We start from the raw sequence: 24,685 nt of genomic DNA on the forward strand, positions 1-24,685 counted from the left end.
AACTCATGAATCTCACAAAAGCAAACAAACAAAAGAGCTGAAAATGACAACTTAATAAACCAAATTTCTAAGGATATAGTATTTTAAAAAATGGACTGTGAAGAGAATATTAAATGTAAACGAATGTTGATGTTGAATAAATTATTGGTTTAAACACATTAAAGGCTCTTGGTTCCCAAAAAATAGTTTTATACAAATTTAATGCCATTTATTGGTCTGTAAGAAGGTGTTTGCGTGGATCTGAATACTATGCAGTTCAGAAAACCTAAATTAAGGAGGTAAAGACCAATAGCATTGGGGAAGTTTTGTTTGTTTGTTTGTTTTTAATTATACTCAGAATCTCCATTGTTATCTCTACTGTAGCACTAGTTACATGATTTATACTCACACCGTTTGATTTGTGAGCTGCCTTTATCCTGGGGTCTATCATGATGCTTCTCTCTTAGTGGGCTTCTAAAAAAATGCCTGTAGAATGAATGAACAAACATGTTCAAGAGTTTGCTCCTTGATTTAAGACAATACTTGATTGATTAGACTACTTTATACTCTTTCACTTCAAGGTGTACTCAAGGAAACATATGTGGGCTCTTGCTGATTGAAATGTGTACTCTAGTTATAGTAAAATGGCCCAGTTCAGCACAATGGAATGTATTAAGAGTGCTTAGTATAAGTTTTAGTATTCAGTAAAATTTGAATTAAGCTGAACATGACTGGGACTCTAGATTAATCAGATTATTAGGTTCGTGCAAAAGTAATTGTGGTTTTAGCATTGTTGAAATTTGCCATTTGATATTAAAATACATTCTTAAATAAATGTGGTTATGTTATACATAATTTTTAATGCAAAAAAAAAAAGAGTATTTAATGGGGTAATCTCTGAAAAGCACTACTTGGCAATGATGTGTCCTGTTGTTTTCCTTAAGTGAGAGTTTTTAATCTTTTGAAACTTTTCCTATTACTAAAATCCATACCTACTTTTATAATTTTAAAAGTCTTAGTTAAATGTGTCTTTAAGTTAGTAGATGAATTATTGTATTAACTTACAATAGACCATTAAATCATAACTCTAATGAGAAACACAAAGGAAAAAAGTTACAGCACTTGACTAATGAAACAAAAATCTCTTTAGGTTCTTGTGAAAGAATTTTGAGAAAAGGCAAAATTAGCCACTGAATTAATCAAGAGATAGAAACTATACAACTATGGTTTTTGTTTTACCACCAGCTTTGAATACAGACCTTTAGATGACCAATCTTTGCTGCAACAGTTTATTCTCTATTTCCTTATTTCCTCTTTATTTTATAAATTTGAGTTTTGCTACATAACTAGTACAAGGTTGTCGGGGCTAGAGCTGATGGCTATAATATGCTTGGTATGTAGGAAGTATTCAGATTTTGTTGACTAAATTATAAACTTTTAAGTTTATAATTAATATAGTATAGGTAAAATGTTATGCCAGATAGTGTCCATTAAGGGTTTTGATTAAACTCTTTTCATATTTGAATGGCTTGCCAGAATAACATTATCTTATTATATTTGGAAAAAATAATGATTTTGAGTGCTATGTGGTAATACTGTGCTGAGTCCCTCCCTTCAGAATTTACATTATAGCTAGTTTAAAAAACACATGGAAAAATTAGTAGGAAGTAAGTAATATATGGGATTAAGCATAATTTGGGAAGGAGAAGATGCTTAAGAAAGGAGTGAAGGTAGGGTCAAATTTCCAAGATTTCAACAGGTACAGGAGAAACAGTGTCCCTGGCAAGAGAAAGCAACTTAAGCAAGGTATGGTCATGAGTGAAATTTGTAATAGATAATAGTAGAAGTAGCGGAGGATCAAGCTATAGGAGTGAAGGAGGAAAAGATTACATAGAGTCTTGAAAACCAGGTAGAAAAATTTAAACGTGATGCTAGAGGCAGTAAGGAGCCTTTTAGCTCTGGAGCAAAGGAATATTATAAAGAAAGCTGAGATTAAGGATTGTGTCATGCAGAATGCAGAAGTGATTAGAAAGAAAACTGAGTCAGGGAGACATCTAATCTTCCTCTCACTATTGTAGCAGGATGAAATACCCTACATATCAAGAGTTCTTTCGTTCCATTCTCATTGCAGCTATAGCATCCAATTAAAGTCCTCATATATAGGTCAAGTTAATTAATTCTTCCAAGGAATCATCATTTTAGTCCCAAATACAAACACCCTAACCACGTCTTGTGAGTAAAGAGTTCTACTACAACCAAATAATTCAGATGCTTCCAAGTTTTAAAAAATATATAGATTGACTCATGCTATTTAATATATACTATGCCAAGCATTGAGTAGGAATTAGGTGAAAAATAGATGAGAACATACTATGTGCAAATATACCAAAGCACCAAATATTCCAAAGTAGTTATAAGGGCATTCCTGACATTAAGAGACTAGGGCTAAATTTGAATCTATTTTGGATAGCTCACAATATCAAATAAAAGGAAAATATAACCTTTCGAATGGTATCTTAAGGCACTATGACTACAGGTTACTTCAGCCCTTTTTGAACAAATTAGAGTCATGCATTGCTTAATGACAGGAATACATTCTGAGAAATGTGTTGTTAGGCTATTTTGTCATTGTGTGAATGACATCACAGAGTATACTTACACAGGCCTAGATGGTATAGCCTACTACTACACACCTAGGCTAAATGGTATATAGCCTGTTGCTCCTAGGCTATAAACCTGTACAGCATGTTATTGCACTGAGTACTGTAGGTAATCCTAACACAAAGGTAAGGATTTGTGTATCTAAACATCTCTAAATATACAAACGGTACAATAAAAATGCAGAATAAAAGATTAAAAATGGTACATCTGTATAGGGCAGCTCTATATAATCTTATAGGACCACTGTTGTATATATGGTTTGTCACTAACCAAAACATCATTTGGCGCATGACTGTATTAGGAAAGAATGACCCTCCCCCCACCGAATAGACATTCCAGCATAAGTCATTCAACAAACAGAAGTATCTTAGGTGACTCCATAATACAGAGGACATGATAATCCTCTATCCTGGGCAGAGCAGCAAGCCTGAACAGGCACAGGACTAAGACTGTGTCGTACATTAAACAGAACAAGTTGATTACATAAACAAATGGTGTCCACACAGGAGTTTAAACACACATTTACTGACAATTTTTAAGTTGTTTATTGCAAATCATAATTTTTTTTAAACCCACTAATTATTTTGTCATACAAGAGCAAAATTCAAATAATACAAATATTTAACATTTTGGTATAAAATTAATAATATGGAAAAAAGATGCAAACCAACCGAAAGGTAAAAAAATTTTAATAACACTGTTTATAATCATCTTCTACTCAAGTGACCATCCAGGGTGATTGTTTAGTTTCCCTTTGTTGGTATTTTTAAAAAAGATAGCCCTGCATTAGAGCACCAAAAAGTTTTTTCCTTCTTTTTTTTAAAAGGTTGGAACCCTTTTATTTATAAATACTATTCTTAGTACTGTAAGTCTGATGAAGGAATCATCTGGCAACTTCCTTCTTATAAAAAAAGGAAGTGCCTTCATATTTCCTTTAAATTTAAACATGTTCTGTTCTATTCTAAGCAAAAATAAAAAGAACACAGTTCAGGAGAGCTCTTTCAGCAAATAAGTAGCTGATTCACAAAAGTATTGCTGTAAACAACATCACTTTGATGGCCAGTGACACTGATGTTTTCAACCAAATGGTAAATTTAAACAGTTCCACATATAGATACATAGGGTATATATGGCCAAAAGGCAAAAGGTTATTAAAGAATCAGGCCAGGCGCAGTGGCTCACGCCTGTAATCCTAGCACTCCGGGAGGCCGAGGCGGGCGGATTGCTCGAGGTCAGGAGCTCGAAACCAGCCTGAGCAAGAGCAAGACCCTGTCTCTACTATAAATAGAAAGAAATTAATTGGCCAACTAATATATATAGAAAAAATTAGCCGGGCATGGTGGCGCATGCCTGTAGTCCCAGCTACTTGGAAGGCTGAGGCAGGAGGGTCGCTTGAGCCCAGGAGTTTGAGGTTGCTGTGAGCTAGGCTGATGCCACGGCACTCACTCTAGCCTGGGCAACAAAGCGAGACCCTGTCTCAAAAAAAAAAGAATCAACTAATAAAAATTAATTATAAGCCTGCTTTGTCCAGATATGCTTTTGTTCTCACAGTTTTTAAAATTGATTAGAAAATTTAAACCATGATGCTCTAAAACCTTGAACCTACTCTGAAAGTAACTACAACCTAGAATATTTGATACCATAGTTCTGACATTAAAGATACTAAATTCTCTAAGCAATGTAAACAAGCCTCAAATTTCAAAATAGAAAAAAATTAACAAAAAATTTCTGTAAACATTTTCAAAAAGCTATCTGCTAAAAATTATAAATATCATAATCCAGTTGTGTCTACTGAGAAATCTTTTTTAGTTTTGTTTTGCATGTTTCAGACATCATCTTATTAAATGAGACATCCTATTTTCCCTAACAGGTGCCTCTGCAAACAAGGTTTTATAATCCTTTCAACTACTTTTGCTGAAGTCATTATTTTGGCCCTCATATAATCTCCCTAGCAATGGATATTACCCAATTCTTTCTGTAGTGAGGGGAGGTAGTTTACATCACAGCCACATTTTTATCCTGCCTTGTAAAACAAACATCACTTTATTAGATCTCAGCCACATCCCTTTGATTACAGGGAACATGTAGCTTTACAAATGCTTTAAACCTTTTTGGCAACTTTCCCATCACTTTTACTCTGCTTTCAAGTTTGAAATAAGTAAAAGATAAAGATCACTTCTGATAGTTACTTTATAAAAAAATAGATATTATAGCTTCGATGTTTAATATTCTCAATTTAAAACTCTGAACTTGGAACAACCTACTGTAGTTTAAGAGACCTTCTTGGGGATGGGTGAGCTAATTTTAGTAATCAGTACAATGATGTGGACACCAAAATTTTATAAATTATGGAGAAAAGAGGCTTTTAATGTTCTATCTTTCCTTTTAAAGTCCCCATTATTATATTACTCTATGTAAACTACATTCAAATAACAACCTTAAGTACAGACCAATATTGAATATTTTAAATCCAGCTGAAAATTTCATTAAATTAAAATCATCTTATTTGAAGTAACAATGATTTCTCCCTAGAGAAGGACCCTATGGGCAACAAACTATCCATGTTTTGTGTCATTTTCTAAAATTTTAAAGAAAATTTAAAAAAATATGAAGTACCAGTTAGGACAGAGTTAATGACTTTTCTCAAGGTTTACATTAAACTTTGAAAAAAAGATATATTTTAAATGACTCCAACATCATGTAGGTAAAAATAGCTACTTGGATATAACAATAAATAATTTGGCTGTTTATAATGAAATGATGTACATTTTCCTACATCTCCTCTTAAAAGGTTTTTTTGTTTTTTTGTTTTTTTTTTTTACCAGATTCATGTACTTTCTCCTATGCCAATGCTTCCCTGGCCCTACCACCTCCATGAAGTGCTCTTTAACAAAAATTAACTTGTATACCTGGTCTAACAATCTATTAATTTCTTCAAAGATGGTATTTTCCAAAAGCAGTTATTCTAACAGCAAGGCTTCTTAACTTCTCATCACCAAAAATAGACATGTGGCATTAAATGAGAACTTGAATTTCCCTTTAGTTTTGTTTTCATTAATAGTATAAACTCTTCTAAATATGAATACCTGGAAGTAAATTTAGGCAATGAAGTAGATACGTCATTAAATAGCTTCTAGAATCAAAGAAACATTCTGATAGACTGGGCTTTCAAAATATTTCTTTGTCTTTCATATTCATTTTACTTAGAGTAGACAAACATGTAAAAGTTTTTCATCCAGGTCTGGCTCAGTGACAGTGAAAACATGCAACATTCAAGTACTATTAGACAAATGCAGCCCTACAAGGATATGTGTCCACATAGGTCAATTTGCAAAGGAGAGCTATCTTAATTAACCTGCAGTATATTTGACCAGAAAACCCTTTTGAAATGGTTTTTACTTTAGGATCTGTGGCATTGTCCCAAAGGTACTGAAGATCCTGTACATGTCCATGAGATGTCATCATTTTCTCGTAGATGCAGGGATGATAAGGAGTTTTACCTTCCCCAGAAAAAAACACATGGTGTTGTGGTACTATCCCCACTTTATTGGCACAAAGGCCCATGAACACATCATCTATGTAAAGACTAGAATTAAGTGTCTGTGATGCCTCGTACACTTTGGCAGCCACATCACCAGAGATTACATAGGCCGCTCCAGCAGTATAGTCAGGGTAAGCTGGCCACTGGTACATTTCATAGGAGACATAATATTTGTTGCTTTTATCTCTAACGGGAGGAGCACCACGATGAACACGGCCAATCCAAAAGTCTTGAACACCAATTTGTTCTAAACTTTGAAGGTATTCAATGAGATTTGGCATGTGAATAAATATGTCATCATCAGCAGTCATAAGGAATTTGGCATGTGGACAAAAGGTATTTGCCCAACTGAACTGCAGAAGTAATTTAAGAGTAAGATTGTAGAAAGAATCAATAAAGTCTTGCTGAATTATATCATGGTACATTTGATCTTCCCAAACCAATTTTCTTTGCAGTTCTTCTCCCTTCAATGGATTAGGAGTTCCTAAGGCAAACAATGTTTTGATATTGGCATTAAGCTGAGACCTAACATACTTCTCATTGCCCCATGTTTTTCTAATTGCAGAACGCCGATCATAGTTTTCGGGAGCAGTCTTTACAAACAGTAACAGGAGGACGTCTTGTGCGTGACACTTTTCCTCATGGTTAATCAAGTATTGGTAGCGAGCCCCAGCTAAGCTGTTTTTAAGAGACAGGGTATCATTCACAAAGTCGTAGCTGTTTATGAGGTATCTGTAAGAGTAGGACTTCATATGTCTCACAATGTGATTATCAATCGGGTCCCAAAAAAACATGAGGCTTAGTATAAAACAAGTGGCAAATAACTGAATAAACTGCCATTTTTTGAGTCTTCTGCCACTGATAAACCTTCTCATATCCATTCAGGTCTATTTTTATTTAGGATCAGTTTTAAACAGGTTCTGGCTTTTTTGAGACCATAGAACTTTGTATTCTGTAGAGCAGATGTCCATCTTACTACATGTTGGTCATTAAAAATGGAAAATGATCTTATTTCACAAAATATTTTCTTTTAATACCATTTTTTTTTCTGAGATTGCAAAAGAATGGAACACACTGTAGAATGAAGATACTGGCACATCAAAATTTTTCCACTCTGGCATCCTTCATTAAGTTTGGTGGGTGGCCTTATGCAGCTGTTCCGTGCGCTGCTTCCTGTGAACATTCAATGCCACCTATCAGAGTCAAGAAAAGAAAAGAATAACCAGTGAATGAGTTACTGAGTTACTGAAAAGAAACAAACTATTCCTAATTTCTTAAAACCAAAGTAACCTGACTGATCTGGACAAAAGGTGATGATGCAGTTAGTATTTAGCAGAGCCATATAGCTGTTTATTTTCTTTTTAGAGGAGTAGAGGAAAAGGTAGGAAAAAAACCCTATATTATCTTCCCATTCAGAATCAGAGATCTGTTTCTCCCACTACTCTTAAAAAAAAACAAACCCAAATGGCTATAATCTTGTATATTTAAAGTTCAAATTTCACAAATGGCTATATCCATGAATATGCTGACTTGAATATAATCAGGATGAAGGTAGCTATATTAAAACAAAATACTAGATGAAAAGAAAGTCCTCGCCAGTAAAAACCCATTAAAGCTTGTTGTAGGCAAGTCAGGAATAAGAGTAAGATCTTTTTTTTTTTTTTTAAATCAAGGTTCACAACCAAGGAGTCAAGATTTGCTTCTCAAAAGAACAGTCCAAACTCTCACTAACCAAAATTATTTTGTGAGCTCCAAATCTATACAGTCACCTTCTTTCTGTACTTTTTCATTTGGAAAGTCAAATTTAACATGCTGTAAACTGGGAAGCAGCAGGATGTAGCAAACAAGCACTGCCGCTGTAGTCAGGCAGTGTGAACACGAATGCTGGCTCAGCCACTTGCTCTTTCTGGTACTGTATCATGCATCTAATTCAGAAATTTGAAAAACTGGGATAAGACTGTTTACTCAAAGTCTTGATGCAAATTATATAGACATATAAAGTCAATAGATAATTATGTAGCACACGGGAGTACTCAATGCCATTTCTAACCCATTCTGCTACCCTCACCCCTAAAACCTGCTGTTTCCATTTCTCTTTATTTATGCCTGACTGTACTTCATTTATCTATGCCAGAAATCTATGCCAGAAGTCTTCCTTTTCCTCCATTTCCAAATATTAAATCCTGTGAATCACTTCCTCTAAATCTCTCTTCACCCCTTCCTGTCATCGTTGCTTCTCACCAGACTGAATGACCCCCTGGCCAACCCACCTTCCACTTTATAGTGAGTGACCTTTCTAAAACTCAGATTTAACCATGAGGCTGAGCTCTTTAAACCCCTTAAGAGCCTTGCCCTTATTCAGTGACAAGATGAAGTTGGGGCTGCGATTTAGTATGGCACACAGGACCCTTTAGGATCTGCCTCTCCAGCTATTCTGTCACATCAATTGACAGTACCAAATTATTGGCTGGGAGCACAGCCACACTTGCCACTTCTTATGCTCTGGACTTTGTCCCAGCAGTCCTGTGGCCTGGCATGCCCTACCTCCCTTGCTAATAAGAAGTCTACTCATCCTAAGTTCTACAGACATCCTTCTCTGGGAAGCTTGAATTAGGATCACCCCATTCCCCCAAAGGTACTTCTCATCTGCTTTGCCACAGCACTTTCTTATACCCGATCCTGAGACATTTTAGGCACAATGTTGCAGACATCCTACACTCCGCATCCAGGTCAACATCTGACACCTAATATGCATTCACCAAATGCTGGTGCAAAGAACTATGCTGAGGGTGCAGCCGCCCTTCTTCACTCAAAGTGTTGGTTACTCAGGAAGGAGTGGAGGTCAGGATGCCCAGCCAGGTGCTACCTCGGATGAGGTCCATGCCACAGCTTCCTACTCCACATCTCCTTTCTTCCACCACTAGGACACAGCACCCCCTTCCTCAATGATTCTGTCCCCAGCGTCTTCCACAAGTAAAACACCTCCTTGTCTGGACAAGCAGGCTCTCTCCCTCAGGGGTGGCATATCAGTTTCCTGAGCTTTGGACAGGGAGAGAGCAATGCAGGCTCCACTCAGCCACATCACAAGCCCCAGGGCAAAGGCCCTGCTTTGTGCCCAGACACCTATGCTCAATCCCCTGACCCCTGATGTAAAACCAACTGTACATAATGAGTGCCCTGCAGAATGGGCCCAGCCCCATCTGTGATATCTGCTTCCAACTTCAGAGCTTTTGGATCCAGCTATATTTACCCATTGGTGACAACTGCAAAGGCCAGGCATGCAAAATGCCCAAGGACTGGAGATTAGAGCCAAGACTCATGGAGACTGGCCAGAGATAATCACCACAGGTAGCATTTCATCCCTAGGGCCTAGATTTTAAAACTGCATGCACCCCTTAGGAAGCCACAACCAGCATTAAAAACAACAACAACAAAAAAATATGGCAGCACATACTGAAAATAGCAACAACAGGGATCATTTTGTGAATCTTTCAGTTTTACGTATGTGTAGATTCAGGGTTATGTAAAATGCGTTGCTGTGCTTTACCATCAAAAAGGCAGAAACACTGCTCTAAGGGACAGGTCAATATCAGCATTTCCCCTTGACTGGTCATTTCTGCAGACTGGGTGCTCAAGAGGAAGGTGAGAAGTAGAGCAGGAAACAACAGTTTCTGATGGTGGCATCTGCCTAAACTTTGCAAAATCACTTTCATTCAGGGGGTCACTGCCCTCAGTCTTTCCACAGTGCTCACTCAGATAAGGACCATCCCTCCGAAGGCCAAAAGCAAAGGCCCTTTGGCCTCTTCCACATCTTAAAGTAACTGAAGGCTTAAAGCAAGGTAACAGGATTCTCAACAGGAGATTTTAAGACAGCATAGGTACTTAAGAATTCTAGGGAAATTCTTAATTGAAACTAATTTGCAGTTTTTACTCCAACAGATCCTGGGAAGGGAACAAAGAGGAAAGTAACCTTTGGAATCTAAGAGATAACAGGCGAAACTGACTTCCCACTCCTGAGCAGCTGTGCTCAGTAAGCTCTGATGCCAGCTCTCTTTGTACATGGTACAGTTGTTTACAAGGCGGAGCTGCTTGCTAGAGTAGACACTATCAACCCACAGCCCAACTCCTCCAGCACCCAAATGTGTGCCTGACTCACCAAAGGTGCTGGTATCTCTCCAATGACTCATTAGGTTGGTGTGTTGCTGCCTGCTAGTATTGCTACTATAAGCTAGCAGCTGACTTGTAACATTCTTTTTATCCCCTGCTCAACATGTATGTACCTTATTTTCCTGTATTTTTCCCACTGTTCCGAATTGACCTTAACAAGTCAAAATGTTTTCTGAAAAATGACAAAGGGTTTGTCACAAAGCCAACAGCCTACGCTATTTATTTAGTTCGGTACAGCACGTGAAGTTCTAAAATGAGATTTCTCCCCCTCAGCTGTTTGAATTGTTTAGCTACCATTTATATAAATCATAACCAAATCTCAGTGATACAGTATTGGTATGATGAGGGGAAGATTTAGGAAAGGTAAACTCGTTTGTATTACACAGCTTCACTTTTATAGCAGAAGGACATCTGAATTCCTCCAAACTGAACATAGTCACTAGGAGGCCTTGCCCAGCCCCTCCCCCATCTAAATTCATTAATTGTAAGTAAACAGGGTCTCTATGGCCAGCTCTGGCCTTGCTGATGGAGTTCGATGGGCGCTTACTCTTCTCATTTCTTATACATCTTAAAGCTTCTCTAAAGCACATCTCCTAGCTTTCACGTTCAGAACTCAGGAGAGGCACTGGGAAGAAGGACGAAAGCCAGGCTGGAAGAAAATGCTGGGCCTGGCAGGAAACAAAGCGATCCCAATGACGAACGCGAACGCGGAGCTCAGCAGCCGTCCACAGCAGAGTGCTGTGGGTGCAGCTTCCTTTGTGTGCCCGCTGCACGGGTCAGTGGCCAATCAACAGACTGGAAACTCAAGGGTTACCCATGTTTGGGGCCAGATTTATTGTGCAACCTCAGGCAACCCTCACCTCACTCCGGTGATTTAATCTGCAAATCAGAACAAATATCCATGCAATGTTACCAAGGGGCAATAAAAATTACAGGTTAAACTCCAGAGCCTGCTAAATATAGGAAATGGGAAAGAGCATGAGAGTAAGGACAAAGAATCACTTAGAAGAAAAAATGCAGAAATCTCAACTGTAACTTGGGTTTGCTTTTGTTGGGACTGAGAAGGAGGAATAAGTATCCTTAGTATTCTCTTTTCTAACACAAGTAGTCAGAAGAAAAATGAATAGAGGTAGGAATGTCAGAAAAGGTGACAAACTCCCAAGTACTTTTCCAGTCTGGGAGCTGTGCCCCTCAATTACTTAAAAGAATGTTTTTTCACAACAGGGCTGTTTAAAGTTTTCTGGAAAAAACTAGAGTTAGTGCCCCTACAGGCTACAAGTTTCCCTGTAATTACCCTTGATTTTTCCCCACCTTACCCCTGCTATCAACTCATTTCTTTGTTGAATCTACTTTTGTGATCCTGAAATATTATGTAAAACCTGCTAAGTTTTGATGGTGAGCCCAGGCAACAGAGTAATCAAGATGGTGAGGCCTGCACTTTAAGTTAAACAACCTCAGTATTTACTATGTGGGTTCTTACGCCAGAACAGTGGGAGATCATGAACTGGTACTTTATAATCTCTAATTTCAAAGCATTTACAATCTATTTGTGATAAGACTCATAGTTCCCACATGAAAATGCAGTTCCCATGGACAACAATGGCTACATCAAAGTGAGGTACAGTGTGTCTGTGCTAATTTGCATGATAATTTGCCTCCAGGCACAATAAGAGAGTCCCCAGGAGTAGAGAGATCAGTGGGGCAGGTCCACTCAGCATTTCAGGAGGGTCTGAGGATGACCAGGAGTTAGGTGTTTGCAGGAGAAGGAGCAATATTTGTTTTAGGCAAGAAGGGAAAGAATTACATACGACAAATATTTGAGAAACAGACATATATTTGAAAGCAGGGAGGTTGGGGCCTACTTATGGAGAAACTTGAAAATCGGACAACAGTCTTAGTGGGTACAGAGAACAGCAGGAAGTCAGAGAAGTTTCTGTTTTTTGTTTGTAATGATAACTCCCTTGTTCAATATTTATTAAGTCTGAGCAAAAGGGATTAAACTGGCAATGGCGTTGCAGGATGAAATGCAGAATGCTTGGAGATCAGGACGCTGGTTTCTCAGGGTCTCATACTGATGCAGGATAAGGTGAGGAAGGCCTAGTCCAAGGTGGGAGAAGTGGAGAGGGAAGGAAAGGACAAAGATCCTTTCAGGCCAGGCAGGCCCGGTGGCTCAGTGCTATAATCCTAGCACTTTAGGAGGCTAACGTAGGATTGCTTGAGGGCAGGAGTTCAAGACCAGCCTGAGCAAAAGTGAGATCTTGTCTCTACTAAAAATAGAAAAATTAGGGTATGGTGGTACATGCCTGTAGTCCTGGCTACTTGGGAAGCTGGGGCAGGAGGATTGCTTGAGCTCAGGAGTTTGGAGTTATAGTGAGCTATGATGATGCCACTGCACTCTAGCCCAGGCAACAGAGTAAGAAGTAGTCTCAAAAAAAAAAAAAAAAAAAAAAAAAGAAGACCTTTTTAAGAAAAATAAAAACCCAACAGTACCTGAGAAATGACCTGGGGTTGGGAGGAGGAGTGAGACCCAATTTCAAGCATTTCTGATGAGTAAGGGCAAACTGGTTTCCTGAGATAGGGGTGAGGAGGGATTATATTTGGTTTTAGACTTGTGCTGAGTTTGAGGTGTAGAGAGACATTACAGTACAAACGGTGAGCAGGTAATCTGAGACTGGAGTTAGACAAGACTAAAGATCCAGGTGGGCATCTGAGCATGAAGATGGCTCATGTCATGGACTGGATGAGTTCTCTAAGGGGAGAGATGAGCAGAGAGGCTTGGGGAAAAATAAACTCAGGAGGAGAAAGAGGGAGGAGTCAAGGAAAACAGGACTGATTTTAAAGGGCTTGTTCATCAGAAAATTAAGATGAGGTTAACAAATGGGTAGAGTGGGTAAGGAGGACAAGCAACCAAGGCCCTTGTCACAGGGGATGACAGACAGAGTTGTGCTGGGAGCTACAGGAGTGTCCAAAGTTGGACTCAGCCTCATTTGGGGGTTGAGTGGAAGTTGGGGATGGCATCTTCCAGGAAAAAATTAACATTGAATCTGAGACCTGAAGGCTGAGTAATGTTAACTAGAGAAAACTAGTGGTTTTTATTGTTAAAATGCATATATTTTTATCTTTGTCCATATTTCCTGACCATTTCTGGACATTACTGTAATGTAGTAACAACATCTAATCTTAGAGAAACTATATTTCTGCATTTTATTAAGTAGACATACAATACTCACAACTCTAAGGAAACCTTATTTTATGATATGTATACCATTTTGGCCATGTTACCTCCCAACACTCAAGACAACCTATCAGCCAGAAAATCATTTATGTGGCTTCACTTAAAACTGCATTTCCTCTGAGATCTTAAATTCCAGGACACTCACTCTTCAACCACAACCTCTAAATATTCATCTGGAACTCACTACCCAGCCCTGCCTGCATCCTAATACTCTACCCAGAAATCTCCTGACCTTTTTTCCTTACACACCTCCCTGTCTCAGATGCAGAATCACTGGACACCTTTGCCTTCCTGTCCCTGGTTCCTGTCCCTGGTTCCTATCCTTCCACCCTAAGAACTCCAGACTTTGGATCACTCCCATCCTCTCCACCACTCCTACAACACCTGCAGGGCTGCTGGAGAAACCAACCTCAGCAGGCAGGCAGCGTCTCCACAAATCGCACCGTCTAGCTGTGGGCAGAGCTGTCAGTGCTGCGTGACTGTCCTTGTACTTGTCCTAGACCTTCTCCCTTTCCAAGTCTCTTCAGCAGCCATGCTAAATCCCCCTCTCCCAGGGCCTGTCCCCTCACTCTGAAGACCTCATCTCCTGTCTGCTTCCTAGAGAAAGAAGACATCAGACACATGGTCAACCCCTCGTCCCCACATGTGCCGCCTCCTCAGAGGCTCCCCACCTCCCAGCACTCTCCACTGCGCTGTAAAACATTCTGATCAGGGCCAGGGCTGGGGAGAGGCAAGGAAGGCACTTACTTGGGTGCAAAATTTAAGAGAGGACAAAAACATAGTAGTCAGTGTAATATTTTAATGCAGTATTTTTTTAAAAATTGAAAGTAATGCAAAATATCCACAATGAGCACAATATCAAAATTGTAAACAGGCATGATCTAACCATGCAGGTACATAGCCCCACCTCACTTGAGTCGCCCTAATCACCAACCTGCTGCCCGGAACCCCTGGGTGCTGAATACTGCTGACTTCCCCGGATATGTCTGCATTCATATATGTGTACATATACCTAAATAAAGTATCATAAAATGATACTAATCCTTATTATATACAAGGCACACTTGTATTCCCTTTTTTTTTTTTAATGCTGGACAACTAAGCTGCCTAAAGTGGTTCCATGAACCATTAAGGGATTGTGCCCTATAAATCTGAAAAACACCAATCTAGATGGAATCAAAGCTCTACTATAAGATGATCCTCTCTTATTTCAATTGTTACCAAAACAAAAACAAACCCTGAAATTCTACATACATGGGCAGTATAATTTGACAGAAAAACTAATGGATTAGAAGAAGAAAACTAGGTAACTTATACATTCCATTCTAGCTCTAGTTTTTTCCTTGCTGTGGAAATAAAAGTATTATTGTGAAACCTGCCCCTGAATGGAATCACAGAAAATAAGACTGAATTGATGATTGTCTTTAAAAATCAACCTATATTCAGAATACCCTGAGTCATGCAAATATTAATGATTCCTTTAAAGTGACATGCTTATAAAGTATGACTATAAACCAATTATCCTCTGGTAAGTCACAGATTTTTTTTTAAAAAAAAGCTTTAGTACTTTATATCTTTTATATTTAAACTTCTATTTAAAGTCCCATGTTACTAGAGGGGGGAGGGGGGCATGGGCAATATATGTAACCTTAACACTTATACCCCCATAATACACTAAAATAAAAAAATAAAAATAAATAAAAAAAAAACACATTAAAAAAATAATAAAGTCCCATGTGAGAGACAATTTTGAGTTCCTTTCCAGGCATAACTCAAAGGAAAGAAAGATAACATTTTCTGTCCCATCTTTATGTTGCATTTTATTCTACATTCCAAATCTTTTTCTTCCTGGCTGCTTCTGATCATCTCCCTGTTAAGCATGGCTAGAACCAACCTTCAGGAGGCAAGTTGCCTTATTGAAAGAAACCAGGAATAAAAAGCCAAGAATTTACTGGAAAAGCTATAATTTGAACTTCATAGATTTTTCTTACTAAATCAATTACAGTAATCAGTGCTGAGAAATACAACTGGTTACAAAATTATTTGTTACTAAATGCCTATTCTGTGTGCTCAAGAAGGAAGGATGCAATGTGAAATTTGAATCTATCACATTTTAAGTGTAAAAATCAGATATCCTTGCAACTGTTATATTATTCTTTAATTCAGATTTAAATGGTTCCAATATAGGGCCCATAAAAAAGAAAAAAATGTACCCAACAGCTGTCTTCAGGTATTTTTGTGGCTGTGATTTTAGCTATGAAACTTTAGCTCAAGCCATGGGCAAAATCAGAAGCCATTTGGAATTATTATTTTTCCAAAGAGAATACATTTATATTAGAATTAGTTCTTGAGTCAGCGTTAGTCCAAAGACTTTAAATTCCAAGTTAGCAAGCACGGATATGAGACAGAGGGGGAAATTCGGTAATAAAACCTACTTTCTGAGGCTGTTCCTAGCACTCTAGGAGTCAGAGGCAGAAGGATCGCTTGAGCCCAGGAGTTTGAGGTTGCTGTAAGCTAGGCTGATGCCACAGCACTCTACCCCAGGCAACAGAGTGAGACTCTGTCTCTAAATGAATGAATGAATAAATAAATAAATAAAAACTACTCTCTGAATCCAGTTACGAGATCCCCAGCTACACACACTAAGTTATATGTTTCTTTATAATTTAAACAAGGATATAGATTTGTTTGCTGATTATAGGAAAAATAAAGGGAGGGAAATATTGAATGAACAAACAGGTTTAAAGACAAACCCTAAGACTTTACTAAGGAAACTAGTGGCATGGAATTATAGAGTATAATTATATTTTAGGGGAGCTATATTAAATTACCAAAACTTCCCAGGTACCAGTTTGATTATGTAGAATTTGAAAGAAATAAAAAAGCTGAAATATAAAGGAGACCTCAGGTCAAACATTTGCTTTTGTAAGGTTAGCCCTCTGTATTTATTCTTGCACCACAGTTGTTTGGGTTGACAGGGTTACGTGCTCTTTTAAATACAATGCTTATCTACTTAGTAAACAAACTTCTTTGTTTACTGTTAGCAACAGTTACTAACATGAGTATGTTTACTGTACACCAGGCACTATTCTAAATGCTTTATATCTATAGGAACTCTTTAAGCCTCACAACAACCTATGAGGGAGAAATGATCACCCCATTTTGCAGAAGAGAAAACTGAGGCACCAAGATACCGGGTTATCCATGTAACCTCCATAAATTCCAAACCCCATGGCAGCACACAGCAGAGCAGCTGATGAGCCTTAGTTCCCTGCCCATCCTTCCTGCCACAGACAGAGGTCTTCCTGCAGTCCCCATCAGGATAGGAGGGAAGGGGAGCAGGTGGGCAGGGTCAAGAGAGGTAACCCAAGAAGGAAGAGAATTTGCTTCACTGTCTGAAGTTTAAGGTCATCTAAGTTTTGCTACCACCTGCATTTCGTTAGTGCTTGTTCTCTCTTTACTAACAAACCCTTTTCTCAACTCCCCATCTCAATTGTCCCTCCTTCGTTTTCTTGGTCCCAACAGCACTAGACAATGGGCAGGAGTGACCTCATGAGTCTGTGTCCTGTGAGTACACAGCCTTTCCTCCACAAAGACTGGGGGAATTTAAGGATAGAGATCTAGAGTGGCAGAAGCAGGGGAAAGAGATGGGGAGGAAGGAAGAAGAGAGAAAAAAGTACAGGACTCAGGAAGCTTTAAGCAAGTATTTGATGAGCAAGCATTGGATAAAATGAAAGTTGAGGAATCATGCACACATACCTTAGCCCTAGAACAGCTATTATTCTCTTATTAAAAAGCTATATCAAACCTTTTTTTGTATGTAAGGGCAGGGTAATTTTTGAATATGTATTCAAAATCAGCTTATCAAATGACACACAAGTGAACATGATTAATAAATGTAAACTAGTTACCTATCATAAGGTTTATAGCCAGTGGATGAATCAAAAATACAATAAGAGATATTGCCTAAAATATAGGCCCACTCCTTTAATGTGATATAAAACATGCTGAAAACTGCCACCACTGCCAACCCCACCCCTGCCACCCCACTAGGACTCTTCAGACACAATGACTGCTTTATCTGGATCACTAGAAGAACAACATTCAACTCAAGCTATAATGTTTCAAACATTCTTAAGATTTCTTAGGATGACTTTGTCCCAGAAAAACTGATGAAGGTATGTTTGAAATGCTGCATTCAGTTGGGAAAGGAAGGCCAGTGTAAGCTTCACGCATGAATCTGATATTGGAAACACGTATATAGTCAGCCCTCTGTATTTATAGGTCCTGCATCCTTGGATTCAACCAACTGCAGATTAAAAATATTTGGGGGAAAATGGATGGTTGCATCTGTAATTAACATGTACAGATTTTTCCCTTGTCATTATTCCCTAAACAATACAGTGTAACAACTATTCACATAACATTTAGGTTGTATTAGGTATTACAAGTAATCTAGAATGATTTAAAGTATACAGGAGGATGTGTGTAGGTTATAAGCAAATACAACACCATTTCATATGAGGGATTTGAATATCTGTGGATATCCAGGAGTGTCAGGAGGTCCCCTAGAACTGGTCTCCTGAGATAACCAGGCACTCTGTGAGGGAAGAGCTCTCTTCTGAAATGGGAGAAGATGGAAACTGGGGAAGGGTTTGGGGGAGAGGTGGCAAATGAGCAGGAGCTAGAATAACAGATAGAATTCAAACATGGGTTTGAGGAAAGGAGAAGAGATAGTTCAGAAAGAGAGAGAGAAACAGGAAGAGTGGGACAGGCATCATTTAAGCTGGTTTAAAAGAGTGGGGTAGAGGAAGCAGGGAGAAAGACATTCCAAGAGACTCTACTATAGGAATTTTTTAAAGTATACAAGAGAAAAGGTTGTGGCTCAAGCGAAGAATGTCAAATAACTTAGTTTGGCTGGAAGCCAGGGTAAGAGAGGAGATGGAAAAAAGGAGAAAGGTGAGCTGAAGTCAATCATGATAAGGAAAATGGTGATTCAGAAACAGAGTGATGATATAACTAAGTTTATGCCTGTTTTCCAATGGCAGTTCATATGTCCCATTCTGGACATTTTATATTTAGAAATAATGTTTGATTGAAGGTTTACAACATAGAATACAAAAAGTAAAAGATGGCATGAAACATAAGAGGTATATATGAGACAACTAAGACAATGTTTCTGTCTTAGTTGATCAATATTTATAAGTTAAGTTCACTACTATTTATTAAACACCTGTTCTAGGCATTACACTAGGCAGTCCTGAAAGTAGGTAATACCTACGTTTAATTAATTCAACAAATATCGATTTATCACATACTATGTAGTAGGCCACAGGCAGGATGCTGGGAAGACTCTGGAAATCTTCCAGGTGTGGATCCCCCACCAAAGAGTCAGTTAATGTTCCAGTGCAACCTGGAATCTGGACCTAGTGGAGGCAGGAGAGAGAGAGAAAAAAAAAAGTTTTAGAATTTGAGCAAAAAGAAATTTATATTCTGCCTCTTGCATTTCCTGGTCACATAAGCTTGACTTTTCTCTAAACCATGTACTAGACAGTGTTTTAAGAGGATAATTTGAGATAACTTATTGACAAAGGACTGTCCAAATGTTCCATATGTGCTAATTTCCTTTCTCTAGAAACTGTTCATGTATCTTTATCATATGGGTTAGTTAGTAGATGACTGATATTTTTAGGAGTTATTTCCCCCACCCCAGAATGCTGAGCTATATTCTTAATATACTTCTCAAAAAATATTAATTAGATATGAGTTTTTAAAAATACTAATCTGATTGCTAAGACCCCCTTAACCCATCCAAATACTGTAATGACTGAGAACAGAAGTATAATTCCTAATTAACTGAATACAGTCTTCCCATGTTTCTCATGGTCTTCCATTATTCTTGACAGGAAAGAACAATGTAGTTCCCACAAACACTTAAAATACATTTCAATGATGACAACACAGATATACAGTTACAAGGCCCTATAAGTTGAATCAACGTTTTAACTTATTTTGCTAAGAGCACCATCAAAAAGTTGTAGAAAGAGTTGTAGGAAAGGAATAAAAAAGATAAAACATGCAACTTTAGGTGGATCTTAGGCTGTGTAACAGTATGTTGAACTTGAACTTTTGGGATTTGTTGCCTGCAGACTTGGTAGAACATTCTCTTCTGTAGAAAACTGGCTTCTAGTGTTAAAGCCTTCACTATGGAAGTTAAATAAGTTACGGATCAAAGCCAACCTCTGAATTTTTACAACTAAAGTAAAAAAAACCCAAAAAACCCACACAACACTTTTGTTTATTCAAAGTTTACATCTCACCTGATAAAGTTTCTTATCTTTAAATATGAAGATTCTTCTATCCGATACATATATATATACACATATATGTATATATATATGGGGGTGTAAGAAGATATATATATATATAAAGTTTATATATATAGCTTTTATATATATAAGCTAATGTATAATAGACATTGCATACTGCAAGAAAAGTAATTCTGGATTTACATTATTCTGGCTACATCTTTGCTGGCAGAGATTCAATGTCACATGGCAGAGCTTTTGTAATAATTTGCTATGCCTCAGTTTCTGGAACACAAATACAATGAATTCATCTCCTCAGAAGGTTATTCTAACAACGGAATAAAATAATGGCTATGGAGATATTTCAAAAAAGGCATAATGTACTATAAAATGCAAAGCTTACATCCATTTGATTGAGCATATATAAAATTCTCCCCAATAGAGTATATACTTCATTACACTGAGAAGAGACCATTTCTTTCTGAATGTCTCCTAGTTTCTTTCTACCACATCCTGTGTTCTGAAATGTAGATTCCAGTGCAATTGGACCTCAGAAAGAACTTGACCCTTTATAATTTGAAAGTCACCCAGTGCAATGATTCTAGCCAAAGTGACCCATTTTAAAAGATGACCCATTTCAAAACCCAGGAGTTATTATTCAAGTTGTTCTATATTTGAGAATTAGAAAATTATTTCCTTTTCCTACAATCTCACCATTTGAATGTCCTTTACAAAAAGGGAAATTTGATCTCCATTTTAATAAAATACAATGTAACATTTTTTACTTGATAGGGCCTGCAATTTAATTTGAAAATTCTCTCCCACCTTCTGAGTTTTCTTTGTAGGCAAAGCAATTGTAAGCATCTCTACCTCCTACTTGTTCTCATCTCTCACTTTCTTGGGAACAGCTTCTCTGGGCTCCCCCTTGAGCTTCCCGGCCCTGACACTCATTCAATTTTAAGGTGTCACAGTGAACCCTGGAGGGCTGGGGTACCTCAGGCTGAGTCAGCCTCCTCAGAGGAAGCTGATAAATGTTCTCTGAGAGTGTGTGGGGGAGGAGGAAAGGGAGAGTGTGAGAAGGAGCCAAAGTATATAATGGAAACATTTCGGGTATTAAATTTATCTTGCTTTAAGACCAAAGAGTTTGCTCGAAAAAGCAGGTTTCACGTTGTGATGACATAGAATATACCTTAAGTTTCTTGTGAAAAAGTTAAAACCTTGGCTGTTAACCACTAATCATCCTTTCAGAAAGTTCAGGGTGGGATCATTTCGGTGACACTATTTAAAACAATTACCTTCAATCATCCTTTTCTGGGTCAACTTCAGCTCCTCACATCCCTCTCCCTTCCTCCACAGGGACCACGCAAGGTTTCCCAAAATAAGGGCACAAAGGAACAAATCCAATTCTGATGGATGTACTTTCATCAGAGAATTACCCTAAATAGGAGCTACAAGCCACCACCAGCCATTGTGTGGTTACACTAATGTCCCTTCAACTTAACCTATGAAAACCAATACTGGGAAAGAAAAATACAATATGTAGCCAGAGTCGAATTAAAAGTTGTTACTTTTACCTACATGGTATCTGAGCAAGCAATTAACTGTCACATCAGGATGCAAAATAAAATTTGGCAGAGGTAAGAGTAGCTAAGACGTCCCTCTAACGAGAGATAAGAGATTATCATCATCCCCCGGTTTCCACTGCCTGCCCACTTCCCTGTCTCCATTTCCCCGGCCAGTAACTCATTTCCTCCTTTCCAGCCAGAGGCAGGCATTCTACCCGAATTCAGCCCTCCAGCCTGGAGGTGGCCTCAAGGTTGGGGTCCCCGCCAGATATCGAAGCCGCGGGCGCAGCGTTCGTCTCCTGGCTCCCGCGCTCCGGCCGGTCTCAGCTTCGCGGAGCCGGAGCTCCCCAGGGAGGGGGAACCCGCACGGCCCAGGGAAGTTGTCCCCAACTGGAGCTCACCGCCCCCCCGCCTACCTGCCGCACCTGGGCCGCGGCTCTGCCCGGGGTCACAGGCGCCCGCGCAGGCGGCCGGAGGAAACAAAGGCGCTCCGGGGAGGGAACGCGCCCTCCGCGCTTTCCAGCGGCGGGAAGGGCCTCGCCAGCTTCCCGACGCCGGGCCGCGCGCAGTCCCGGCCGGAGCGCCGGGCCCCGGGCCCAGTGTCTGCTCCGGCCGCGTGGCCCCGGCCCCGGCTCGCGTTCCAACCCGAGTCCTGGAGCCGACCGAGAACCAGCGCGTCTTCGCCCTCGCGACCCTCCCCTCCGCGGCCCTGCGGGGACGTGGCCCGGCCCGGAGCGCGCAGGGAGACTCGGAGGCTCCTTCGCGGCGGAGCGAGCAGCCGGGCCAGGAGGCGCCGCGGGCGGGCGGGGGCGGGGCGGAGGCCGGGCAGCCCGCAGCCCCCGCGCCACAGCCCTCCCGGAGGACCCGAGGGCCCGTCTGCCGGCCGCGGCACAAAGAGCAAACTGTCCGGGCACCCGAGACGTATCCCGCCCAGCGAGCTCGAATTTTCCCCAGGCAGGGATTCGGGGGGAGGGGCAACACTTCCACCCACAGAGGGGCCTCGACCCCCCAGTAAGATGCTGTCGGCTGCGGAGCTGTGTTTTTATCGCACAACTGATCACACATATTAATTCTATATGAGAAAAAAAAAAAAAACTGGCCTCAGTACACTTTCATCAAGAGGCGGGCTGTGTTAGACTCCTGACCTCAGCACTCAGGACGCCAGTTACTCCTGCACGGGAGCAGCAAGTCTCGGCTCGGTAGCAGTCCTCTTATCTGCATGCTCCTTTGCGAGACCGAGCCTCGCTCAAAGGTTTCTCGCCACTCGCGCCACTCACTCGCCTCGCGCGTCTGGGAGCCTCGTTAACAAAGGAAGGAAACCGACTGACAGCGGCAAACTAGGGCTGCAGGACAGCAGCCCGCCTCTAAAACACGCCGGGAGAGGGGAGGGTCCTCGCGCGGGGCCAGCACCCCGGCGACGCGACCTGCGAGCCCGGCTTCATTTCAACCGGAACGTGAAGCGAAACTCACCCAGTCCCAGCTCAGCTTTTTAAACGCCCCAGTTGGGGGTCAGCTGTCCTTCCCGCATCGGAGGGAAAGTCGTTGGTCTAAAGGACGAAACTTGCCGGCTTTAAATCCTGGGCGAACACCGGGCAACCAGCACAGGAGCAGCTCGCGTCCCCCGCGCGGAGCGGGCCGGGCGGGCCCAATCCCGGCTCGGGCGGGGCGTTGCCTTCCCCCCCCCCGCCCCCCGCGGCGGCCCGGCCCTCCTGGCGTCACCGCCCCGGCCGGCTCCGCTCGCCACCACCCGCGAGCGTGGGAGAAGGTGATGGGCCCGGCTCGAGTACGTCCTAGTCCCCAATGAGAACTCCAGGAAGTGTTTCACTGCACCTCTTCAGTCAATTGGGATCATTTTTCTCGGATAACCGAATGTGAACCAGAATCCACATGAACGTCCTCTTTGAGCTGTTTTCCTCCCGCAAAATCCCTAATGCAGGTAACCAGACAATAACAAGAGGATGTAAACTTCTGTTGAAGGAAAGAGATTATAAATAAATCCTTTATTTGTTTGATTTCTTGGGTCCCCAAATGTTGTTGTGCATCTCTCCTTAAAGCACAAAATATTACCATCTAACAGCGGTGATATTTTGAGTGATTTTGTTATTGTATGTATTTCAGAACATGACAGAAAAACAAAAGATTAACCCAAATACTCCAGCAAAATAAAAGCTTTGGGTTTATTGTAAAAGGAATGAGACAGGTAATGAGTTAAACACAGATCGTCTAATCAGAGTTTGAAACTGTAAAAACAACATTGTGCTTGTTAATTCAAACTCAAACTGTGTTTTCAGGAAATTTTGTGATTGCTTTTTTTTTTTTTTTTTGAGACAGAGTGTTGCACTGTTGCCAGAGCTACTGTGTTTCCTCAAAAATAAGACCTACCCATAAAATAAGCCCTAGCAGGGCTTATTGTGCAAATTGATTTCTAAGCATTTGCACAATCAATGTAAGCCCTTCCCAGAAAATAAAACCTAGTGATGGGCGTGGCTACCCAGCGTATTTGTACAACCCATGCATTTCCTCGCCCAGGTAAAGAAGATGAACAGCCTTTCTCATCTGTCCCATGACAGCTCTATTGCTCGAGGTGAGAGATTGAGGCCAATAGTTCTAAAGGAAATAGAGTCGCAAGAAATTCAGGATAGAATTCGGGATTTGGAGAGTTATGATGATGTTCCAGAAGAAGAGACTTAACTATATTTGAATAAATGTAGATTGTTGTACTGTACTTAAAAAAAATAACACATCCCCTGAAAATAAGCCCTAGGGTGTCTTCTTGAGGAAAAATAGATATAAGACCCTGTCTTATTTTCGGGGAAACATGGTAGAATGCAGTGGTGTCATCATAGCTCACTGTAACTTCAAACTCCTGGCCTCAAACCATCCTCCTGCATCAGCCTCCTGAATAGCTGGGACTGCAGGTGCAGGGCACCCAGCTAATTTTTTTATTTTTTAGAGATGGGGGTTTCACTATGTTGCTCAGGCTAGTCTGAACTCATGATCTGAAACAATAATCCCACCTGGAGCTCCCGAAGTCCTAGGATTGCAGGTGTGAGCCACCACTGGGCCTGTATTTGCTTTCTTTAAGCCCTTTAGCATCTATGCAATCATATAGTTCTTTTCATGTATTACGTACAGAGGGTGTTACTCAGCACCTGCAATTATCACCTCAGAGATTATGGCACTACGTGTACATCAGACTACAGACAGAAATAGTTGTATAAGGTGATTT

The 24,685-nt window shown here is 40.2% G+C and overlaps 2 protein-coding genes across 7 annotated transcripts in view; one reads left to right on the forward strand and one right to left on the reverse strand.

Annotated features, from left to right (window-relative positions):
* Window positions 1-24,685, forward strand: part of MCF2L2 (MCF.2 cell line derived transforming sequence-like 2) — a 209,069-nt gene that overhangs the window by 127,699 nt on the left and 56,685 nt on the right. The gene's annotated exons all lie outside the window — the stretch shown is intronic.
* B3GNT5 (UDP-GlcNAc:betaGal beta-1,3-N-acetylglucosaminyltransferase 5) lies at window positions 120-23,136 on the reverse strand. 4 transcript variants are annotated; one of them, XM_020286468.2, is made up of 3 exons: window positions 22,927-23,136; window positions 18,902-19,009; window positions 120-7,374 (listed from the first exon to the last, which is right to left on the reverse strand). In XM_020286468.2, exon 3 carries the CDS (start codon window positions 7,060-7,062, stop codon window positions 5,923-5,925), a length of 1,140 nt encoding a protein of 379 aa, XP_020142057.2. In that variant the 5' UTR covers window positions 7,063-7,374; window positions 18,902-19,009; window positions 22,927-23,136; the 3' UTR covers window positions 120-5,922. The 4 variants fall into 4 exon arrangements, with proteins under 4 accessions (XP_020142057.2, XP_075859725.1, XP_012592410.2 ...); XM_076003610.1 differs by having other exon boundaries at window positions 18,865-19,009; XM_012736956.3 differs by lacking the exon at window positions 22,927-23,136 and adding an exon at window positions 22,602-22,827.

This window comes from Microcebus murinus, chromosome 1 (assembly GCF_040939455.1).
Source record: "Microcebus murinus isolate Inina chromosome 1, M.murinus_Inina_mat1.0, whole genome shotgun sequence".
Lineage (NCBI taxonomy): Eukaryota > Metazoa > Chordata > Mammalia > Primates > Cheirogaleidae > Microcebus > Microcebus murinus.